This window comes from Mustela lutreola, chromosome 7 (genome assembly GCF_030435805.1).
Source record: "Mustela lutreola isolate mMusLut2 chromosome 7, mMusLut2.pri, whole genome shotgun sequence".
NCBI classification, from domain to species: domain Eukaryota; kingdom Metazoa; phylum Chordata; class Mammalia; order Carnivora; family Mustelidae; genus Mustela; species Mustela lutreola.
Window position 1 is genome coordinate 2,136,942 of NC_081296.1, and position 9,394 is coordinate 2,146,335.

Sequence of the window (9,394 nt, forward strand, 5' to 3'; positions counted from 1 at the left end):
GTATTCTGCTTCATGGGAGGTGGGCTTGGCCCTTGACTGTTGGGCCAGGATTGTTCTAAGTACTGGATCTGGGCTGCCAGTTCTGGGACAGGAATGGAAGTGTGCTAGAGAGCTCAAGACCCAGGGATGTAAGGGCCGTTTTACAAGCTGTGTTCTGAATTCTGAATCCATGTTCACTGGAAAACAAACATCTCAGGTGGTGAACAGACTTGTCCAAGTTAAGGGAGCAAGTGGCACCCCGGGAATGAGATTCCTGTCTCCTCTCAGAGTAGGCTGTGTATCCTGTGTGATCTGGAGGCATGCCTCCCACTCTGCCCAACTGGTGTGAACAGTCTGGTCACGGTGTCATCACTCCTCATGTACTCCCACCTTCTCTCCTGAGCCTCACACTCTGCCTGGCTGGTGTGAACGGGCTAATCATGGTCTCATGACTCCTCACAGACTGTACATCTTCTCCAGGGCTGCCCACTCTCCCCAGCTGGCGTGAACAGGTGATCACGGTCTGATCAACTCTCATGGACTCCTGTGTCTTCTCCTGGGCCTCCCACTCTGCCTGGCTGGTGTGAACAGGCTGCTAATGGTCACGTCATTTCTCCTGGACTCTACATCTTCCCCTGGGCACCCTTGCTCTCAGGAAAGCCCCTGAGTGATGCATGGGGCAGGTTCTCAAAAGCAGCAGGAGAGGACCATCAAGTAGTAAAGGTCTTGAAGTGGGTGAGGGCCCAAGGCTGTAGGCTGGGCAGTCATAAGTCATGACTGGGAGTGGTGAGTTGTTAAGTGGGGACGTTCTCCAGAGGGAAGGACCATCCTATGTTTGGAAGAGGAGGGCGAGTAGAATGGATGAGAGGAATGTTTTGATCAAAGAGTATTCTCTGTGTGTATGACTAAGTCCAAGCGAAAGTGAAAGAAAATACATGACATCATGGCAGAGCAAAATAGGACTGGCGCCCAGCTTATGTATGGCGTACATAAGCTGGGCGCCAGTCCTATTCCTCAGCCTCCTGTGTCTGCTCTGTTGGCTGTAGACATGGCATCTGGTACTTCCTGCCTCCATGTAAGCTGGGGTTGAAAAGTGGGGATGCGGAGAGGGGAAGCATCGTCAAGGGTTGGGGAGTGATTTCAGGAGTCCACGAGGGACAGAGCTCGGGGAGGTGGGGGCAGAGTGGTTGGGAAGGCGTCCTGCAGGGGCTGAGACAGGCTCTGATCGCTATAGAAGCTGAAGGAAGGTTCTGGGAATAGAAGCGCCTCGTTTGGCTCCTCAGGGCTCTTCTGTGTCAGGCCCGACTGGGCCCTGTTAGGGGAGGATGGTGGGAAGTGGGAGTGGGCTTTGGGCCCACAGGGCTGGATTTGAACCTATGGAAATATTTTCTGGAGCCTTTTCTCCTCCTTTTGATTAGGGTCCCTGGGCTCTTGAACACCTTCTCCTCCTAAATGAGAGGTACACAAAACTCCTTCACTCTAAGGTGTTAATGACCAGATCCGTGAGCCTTTGAGGAGCGCGTGCAGTACATGTGGGCTGGCATCGGGGGGCTGCTTAGCACAGAGGGGCGTCGGTCCTGTGAGGAAATGTCTGTGACGTCCAGACTGCAAAGATGGTTTTGAATAGAGCAGGACGGAGGCCCTGCCAGGCTTGCCAGCGACAACACAGGGTGCACTGGCCAGCTTCAGACTATGGAAGGAAGACCTCGATCTGGCCGTACCTTCTGTGGGTGAGGCCCTGGTCTAGCTGCAGGAGACCATATTCTGCAATAGGTAGATAGAAACACGCAGGAAGTCCAGGGGAACAAGTCACACTGAACGCAGTGTCACCATAAAGTGTGAGTCATTACACAGTCGTAGGACAGTAAGAAAGAAACCCGGAGTCCGGAGAGTATGTGTCCCGTCCAGGGTAGTCTTGGAGGGCAGTGATGAGCGTCCCATGAGCTGACGAGTCGATAATTCTCTTCGGGAGCTGTTTTTAGCGTCCAGTATGTAACTGTGCATGCTCTGTGATCGGATTTAGTTTTGGACATTCGACGACCTCTGTCTGGGTCGGAGGCGTGCGAAATGTGGGAAGTCACTGATGACGCTGGCATGAATGAGAGGCGTGGCTGCAAAGGAAAACAATGATTTTCCTGCGTTAAAAGCTTGAGATTCCCCAAGAGAAGTTCCACAAAAGGGAGGGACAGAGCCTGTTGTATAGGAGCTGGAGGACCAGGCAGGCAGGGAGGGCGGGGCCGGGCACGGAGGGGACAGTGGTGTCAAGGTGGCAGGCGTTCCAGGCACCTTGATTTGCGGTCTCTTGGCCTTCGTTGTCCAGGTGACGGTCTCTTCTGAGGGAAGGACATCCATGACCTTCGCTGCTAACTCGGATGACACAGTGAGGAAGATCAAAGAACACGTCCGGGCGAAGACCAAGATTCCTGTGCAGGACCAGGTCCTGTTGCTGGGCTCCAAGATGCTGAAGCCCCAGAGGAGGCTGTCGTCTTACGGCATTGACAAGGAGACGACCATCCACCTCACTCTGAAGGTGGTGACGCCCAGTGATGAGGAGCTGCCTGTGACTCTGGTGCAGTCCTGTGATGGGGGGCAGAGGCACCTCCTCCAGGTGCGAAGGTCCAGCTCAGTGGCCCAGGTGAAACAGATGATCAAGACCAAGACCGCGATCGCGCCTGAGCAACAGATTGTGACTTGCAATGGCAAGAGGCTGGAAGATGGGAAGAGCATGGCGGATTACGGCGTCAGACGGGGCGCTTCACTCTGGCTGGCAGACTACTGCATTGGGGGGTGAGCCCGCTGATAGCTCTCACTCCCCCCACATCCTTTGATGATTTCCCCAAATTAACAAGAAAGAGAAAGATGGAAAATTAGGGGTGAAGTGGGAAGGAAGACTGCAGAAAAGTTTCTAACTCCATGATTTTTTGATCGAACACAGTTGATTAGGTGTCTGCATTGTATATATTACTGAAAATAGAAAACAATATTTTAAGGCACAGTAGAGACAGCATCAAAGCCAGCTTGGAATTCAATCCTTTCCCTCGTCCCTCTGATTTTTAGAAAAATTCCTATTTCTTCCGTCCAACAGGATAGTAAGTTCCACATTGGGATCCAGGTTCCCCTAACTCCTGTGTTCCCACCGGCATATTTCATCTGTAATATCACTCAGTATGTTGAATTAAATTGAATTTCTGATTGTAGAGAACAGTGAAAGGATTTATATTGAAGTGTGTTAATTCCTCTGGTATGATTACAGTCTAAGTAATAAAGAATTTAGAAATTCAACTAAACTGTCTTCTCTGTCCTCATTTAACGTTGTTCGGCAGGAAATGACCCCGGCGCGGTGCGCCATCTCACGCTCTACGCCCCACGCTGAGTTCAGCTGTTCTTATTTCTGGAGATGATGGTGCGCGTGGATGACACCTCCCCTGGGGACTCAGATTTTGTTCTCCAGTGTGCGGGGGTCCCTGGGGAAGGTGTGGTCATGGAGCCGTCTCTGTCCTGCCTGCATTCGGGTCTGGCAGGTCTTCTCTGGGGTGGGGGCATCTTTCAGGTGGGGGCTCTCAGTTGGTCTCTGGGTTGACTCCCGAGGCTGTGCCCGGGTTCTGGCTGACAGAGCCTTTTCCTGGCTCCCTCCTGCACCCCCCACCTCTGTGTCTGCTCCTCCCTCGGGAATGTGGATCTTCCTGTATCTTCCTCACTCACTCCTTTGTCACTGTCCCTCTTGTGTCTCATGACTGGTCAAGAACACATTTTTCGCACCATCTTAGACATGCCTTGCCCCTTCTGCTCTTTAAACTTGCTCAAGAACCACCTCGTGCAGAAGAGAATCCAGCTGAATCCCAGCGGCACCACCCCTACTTAGGGGAATTCCTTGTTCTGCTTTGGGCTCCAGTGCTCTTGGTGGCACTAGTGACCTGGTTAGGTGGGCATTAGGTTGGACTGATTTCCCTGGACGAGCAACTGCGGCTCCTTGTTTTGGATGGGTCTCCCGCAGGGCAGAGTCTGGGATTGCTCTGTCAACTAGGGGGACTCCTGAGGCCAGACACTGTGGGGTCTTCACGGTGTGCGCCATCAGACTGGGGGAGAGGGAACGTTAGTTGTCCTGCCGTACAGGGTGTTACCAGCATGTGGACTCTCCGGGCATTGTCACTGGACCCCTGAGGACGGGGAAGGTCCTCTGGAAATCATGCCTTCTCTCTTCATCAGCTTAAGAGAGAGCCGGCAGGCCACTTCCCCTCCCTGAACCTGTATATGCAGCATAGCGGGATTTGCCCTGAAGCAGAGGAACATTGGGGAGGGGAGCGGAGAATGGGGCCTCCCCATGGACCTCCGACTCCCTGAGGACACATGTTGCCCATTCTCACAGGGAAACGGACAGGCCGAGGGCTCGCTGCCTTCCCAATGCACATTCCCATCCGTGGCCCGCGGCTCACCCCTTCCTCCCGCCCCCGCCCCGCACTCACCGCCCAGCCTGCCCTCCCCCCACACTGCGCAGGAGCGTCCTGGCGGCCCCCTTCACGTGCTTGTTCCTGAGGGTGTAGATGAGCGGGTTGAGCGCCGGGGTGACCACGGTGTAGAAGAGCGAAACGAACTTGCCCCGGCCCTGGTCGTAGCGGCGCGTGGGCTGTAGGTAGGTGTAGATGGCCGAGCCGTAGAAGAGGCAGACGGCGGTCAGGTGGGACCCGCACGTGCCCAGCGCTTTGCTGCGGCCGCCCCGGGAGCGCATGCCGCAGATGGCGCGGGCCACAGCGCTGTACGAGGCCAGGATGACGGCGGACGGCAGCAGCAGGATGACCACGCGCGCAGCGAACATCCGGCGCTCGGTGGCGTCGCGGTCACTGCCACAGGCCAGCTGCAGCAGCGCGGGGAGCTCGCAGATGAAGTGGTCCAGCCGGCGGGGCGCGCACAGCGGCCGTGCGGCCAGGAGCGCGCTCTGCGCGGCGGAGTTGGCCAGGCCGCCCAGCCAGGAGGCACAGGCCAGCGCGCGGCACCGGCGCGGGGAGGCGAGCTCGGCGTGGCGCAGCGGGTGCACGACGGCGGCCGCGCGGTCCAGCGCCATCACCGCCAGCAGCAGGCACTCCACGGAGCCCAGCGCCAGCGACGTGCACAGCTGGGCCAGGCAGCCCGCGCGGGGCAGCCACAGCTCTGCGCCGCACAGGCTGGCCAGCAGCGCGGGCGCCACGCTCGTGGTGAAGCCCGCGTACACCAGCGCCAGGTGGCCCAGGAAGTAGTACATGGGTGTGTGCAGGCGCGGGTCGCGCACGGCCAGCAGCACGAGGGTCGAGTTGCCCGCCAGGGTCAGGAGGTAGCAGAGCAGGACGAGGGCGAAGAGGCCGGGCTGCAGCGCGGGCCAGTCGGAGAAACCAAGCAGGAGGAAGCGCTCCCCGGTGCTGTGGTTGGCCTGCGGGAGGAAACTCCCAGAGGGTTTGGAAGGAGGCTGAGCCAGGGTGAGTTTACCCCCAGGGAGCTAAAGAGAGCCCTCCCCCGGGGGCCTGGCCATCGGGGAGCTGGCTGGGAGCGAGGGGCCCGCGGGGCGGGGATCAGTTGGGAGGGAGCGGAGTCGCTCTCAATACAGAAGGGAGTCCTAGCCCTACCTCAGCACAGCTTGGCTGATGAATTATTTAGCAGATTCTTTGGGGGAGAAGGAATTTCCACTTGTTGGAAGAGCAGACTTAGACCGGGAGAGGGAAGACTGGCCAAGGTCACAGCTAGTGAGTGGCCCCGTGGGGCTTGTAGTCGGGCTTGTCTCCTTTCCAAATCTGTGCGTTTTCTGCTCCTCTCTGGCTTCTCACTGCACTCCTCCGGTCCAAGCAGGAATCTGATCTCCCTCCCATAGACTAGTCCTTCAGATACTGGAAGACAGAGCCCCCCCACCCCCCAGCCTCCCTCCCTCCTTCCAAAGTGTGTAGTGCTTGTGAGTAAGTGCAGTGCTCTAGTCTGGGTAGAGCTGTTACTTAAGAGATGAGAACCGTCTATGGCCTTCTTTGTTTCAGGGATTCTACTTCGGAGAATACAACCATTAGCGCTGACTACTGAGTGCTGCTCTGTGGGGAGTCTGTGTTCTAGGCTGTCACCATCATCCATGCCTCTCTGGCTTCTCCCCGTGTGGTGGTCATGATCTGGGGGCCTTGAGGCCCAGAGTCCTCCGGCAGAACAGGAAGCTAGAAGCCCTGGGTCCCACCAGCGTAATTGCCCTGGGGCAGCTGGATTATTTGATATGGGGAAGTCACTGCATCTCCCTTGCCTTCCTGTTGCACGTGTAAGAGGAGGAGTCTGACCTAGATGGTCTCCAGGGCTCCTGTCTTATAGCCTGGCTCTCACTGGCAAAAAAAAAAAAAAAAAAAAATTGTCCTTGAGTGAAAAGGGGACCCAACACAGAAGGCTTTAATCCTGCAGAGTGACACTGAGTCGCATTTCCTAATGGTACAGAAACCATACGGTAGATGCGAGGACTCAATGTTACAGCGAAATCTCGCTCCTGCACACTTCCTGGCAGGGGTGCGGAGATAGATAAACTTTGTAGTCACTATTCTGAGTTTAAAAATCACGAGGCCCTAATTTTCTTTAAAATGTTTCAGGGAAATCTCTTCCCCCCAGAGCACGTCGTGCTTACTGGGATCCATTTATGCTCAGGAGACGGAACCGGTGTTCGTGGTGTGAGTCAGAGCAAGGGCGGGGGCGTCAGACCGCCGAGCTCCAGTCTCGGCTCTGCCATCGCCCAGCGGAACGACCCTGGGCACGCGGCTTCACCTGCCCGTGGCTCCGTGTCCTCTCTTGAAAGTGGACTGGGTGGGGGGGTGAAGCACGGAGAGCTCTCAGAACAGGCCCGGGACCGAGTGGGCGTCTCGTAAGTGCTCGCTCTTCCCATCTGCACCTGCGAGTCAGGAGAGGTCTGTGGGCGCTCCCACTCCGGTCAGGGCCAGAGCCGGCTGTGAGTTCAGGTCTTTTTATTGACGAACTCTGGTCTTGACTCACCTGCAAGTGAGGCAATACTCCTGTCCTAAGAGGAAGGTAGGCGGGCGGCTGAGGTTAAACAGCTTGCCCGGGCCACACTGTTTGTAAATGCTTGTCAGGATTTCACCCAAAGCTCCCTAATTCCAAGAGCCTTGCTTTACATCTGTGCACATATGTTTAAGCCGGGCTCTACCCTGCCAGAGGCTGCGGAGGATGGAGGACCTGCGAACCCCGAGCTTGCTGCAGACCACGGGGGCCTCGGGGAGAGGAATACAGGTGAGAGCTGGCATTCAGGCTTGTGGCCCAAAGGTGCTAGAGACGTTGTTCTAGAGAGTCCAGTTTTCTAAGTCTGGGATCACGTGACACACACCCGTTCAGCCAGCCAGGCCCTTAACAGTTCCCCTCCAGACACACTAAACCCCGAAACCAGGCGCAGAACAGTAAAATCACACAACCAACACCAGTACCCCATGGACACACACATTCCCGAATACTCAGACACATATGTGCACATACGTGTCCCCTCATCACACCCTGAGGCTTCCAGAAGGGAAATCTGTCATCAGAATATTCCAGGATGTGTCCCCAAACCTCATTCGGTATTCTAGAACGTGCACGTCACCTACAAGACCATCTTCCTACCTTCATGTCCGGGTCTCGGGCACTGATGTTCCGCCGCTTCTTTCCAGATGATCAGTCGGTCTGTTGCGTCCGCTCCGGATCCTCAGAGTTGGAGATGGCCGTGGTGGGGGATGAACGAGCGAATGGCATGACTGTTGATCTCGAGACTGGGTGCCTGCGGTCAGAGCCAGGTCCTTCCTTCGGGAACAGGACATGGAGTGGCGAGCCCTTGCTTGTCAGCTGAGGAGTGAACACAAGGTCTTCAGCACAGAAGCCGGCCCGGTCTGGAGAAGCACCGAGATTCTGGCAGAGTGGCGGTGTCTGTTCCCAGAGAGCCGGCACCAGGATTAGACCAGGCAAGGACCGGCGTCTTGGGCTGGTCACAGGTCACCGGTGGCTGCAGCTGGCCGCGGAAACCGCCTTCTGGATTCTGAAGGCTCCGGAGCTGTGCAGCGGGGATGTTGGTGAGCCGCTCACTGGAGAGGAGGCAGGGGAAGCGATTCTCCCTGCTGTTGAGCAGAGAGAATGAGGCCCTGGGGAACCCCTGTCCCACTCCCATAATGAGCACCTGTGCGGATTTGTCCAGAGGAGTCCCCCAGGGCAAGGAGAGGAACATTCTGGAGGGAAAGGCCCTGGAGGGTGGTGTGTCCCTGGCTGCGTGGAGGCCAGAGGCAGCCCCGGCTTCCTCCCCAGCCCCTGTTCTCCTAGCATAGTGCTGTAGGGTATTGTTCTGGGGATGAGGGACCTTGAGCAGCTGCATGACCTCAGTGACTCTCAGGGTCAGTATGAAAACGGGGGAGACAGTTCTCGTCTGTGGGAGGGGCTTGAGGTCTGGCAAGGTCATCCTCAGTTCTGACCCTCCTGTCATCGGCCTTCACCGCCACCCCTTCTTGTGGCTCTCACTGCCTTTGCTCTGTCCCTGGCTGAGCCCCCTCTCCCAGGATGGCCTGTCCTATTTCCTGACAGATCTCTCTCCACCCAGACGAGGCTTCTCTGCTCCCTCCTGCAGTCCCTCCCTTGGCTGGCGTCTGGAGGTCTGTCATGGTCCCCAAGGCGGCCTGTCTCCACTGCTCTCTCGAGCTTGGGTTCCCCGGTCAGTCCTGGTGGTTACTGCTCTGCCCACTCCTCCTGGCGCTCCTGCCTCTTCTCCCTTGGTTATATTCCGTTGGTTAGATCATCATCCTATTCGAATGAAATCCTAATCCTACCCTGTTCCCATATTTGTTCAGCCGATTGTCGATTGTCGCTGGAGGTCAGGCCTGAACCCTCCGAGAAGCTTCGGTTCATGACCATAAAGGTTCTTTTTAATTTTCCCGCTTGCTGGAGACACACTACCTCGGGTAAGTTTAAGGCGTCCGGCGTGGTGACGGGTTTCGCGGACGTACTGTGCGGTGTCTGCCGGATTGCGGTCCGTGAGCACGGGCTCCGGCTCGCACAGCTGTCGCCGCACTGTCGCTGTGGTCACAACACGCACACACCCTCCTGCAGCAGCTGTGAGCGCCGGACGTGTTCCCCGCACTCGCCCCTCCGCACTGCCATCCCAGAACTCATCGTAACTGGAAGTTCATCCTCTTTGGCCAGCATCTCCCCTTCGGCCCTGCCCTCAGCCGCTGGCGACCCCCATTTGATCCACATACTCAGTGCTTTGGGATCCCACGTATAAATGGCACCAAGCAGCGGTTGTCTTTCTCTGTCTGATTTGTCCCACTCGACGTAATGCTCTGTCCTTCCGTGGGGCTGCACACGGCAGGGTTTCCTTCGTCATGGCTGAGGACTGTCCCACTGCATCTTCTTCATCCACGTATCCACCCAGGGCCACTGGAGTTGTTCGCAGGGCTTG

At 56.8% G+C, this 9,394-nt stretch overlaps 2 protein-coding genes across 2 annotated transcripts; one reads left to right on the forward strand and one right to left on the reverse strand.

Annotated features, from left to right (window-relative positions):
* Window positions 1-969: 969 nt before the first annotated feature.
* On the forward strand, window positions 970-3,266 carry LOC131835464 (ubiquitin D-like). Its single transcript, XM_059179755.1, has 2 exons — window positions 970-1,054; window positions 2,300-3,266. Exons 1-2 carry the CDS (start codon window positions 1,028-1,030, stop codon window positions 2,768-2,770), a joined length of 498 nt encoding a protein of 165 aa, XP_059035738.1. The 5' UTR covers window positions 970-1,027; the 3' UTR covers window positions 2,771-3,266.
* A 1,172-nt stretch (window positions 3,267-4,438) lies between these two features.
* Window positions 4,439-7,581, reverse strand: LOC131835439 (putative olfactory receptor 2I1). The gene is made up of 2 exons (XM_059179734.1): window positions 7,576-7,581; window positions 4,439-5,416 (listed from the first exon to the last, which is right to left on the reverse strand). The coding sequence occupies exons 1-2, from the start codon at window positions 7,579-7,581 to the stop codon at window positions 4,439-4,441; spliced, it is 984 nt and encodes a 327-aa protein (XP_059035717.1).
* Between the last annotated feature and the right edge of the window lie 1,813 nt (window positions 7,582-9,394).

Excerpts from the sequence above, each read along its gene's own strand:
- LOC131835464 (XM_059179755.1), top strand. The coding sequence starts at position 1,028 with ATGGCATCTGGTACTTCCTGCCTCCAT. Across the intron at positions 1,055-2,299 it reads CTGGTACTTCCTGCCTCCAT|GTGACGGTCTCTTCTGAGGG; the intron begins GTAAGCTGGGGT and ends TTCGTTGTCCAG.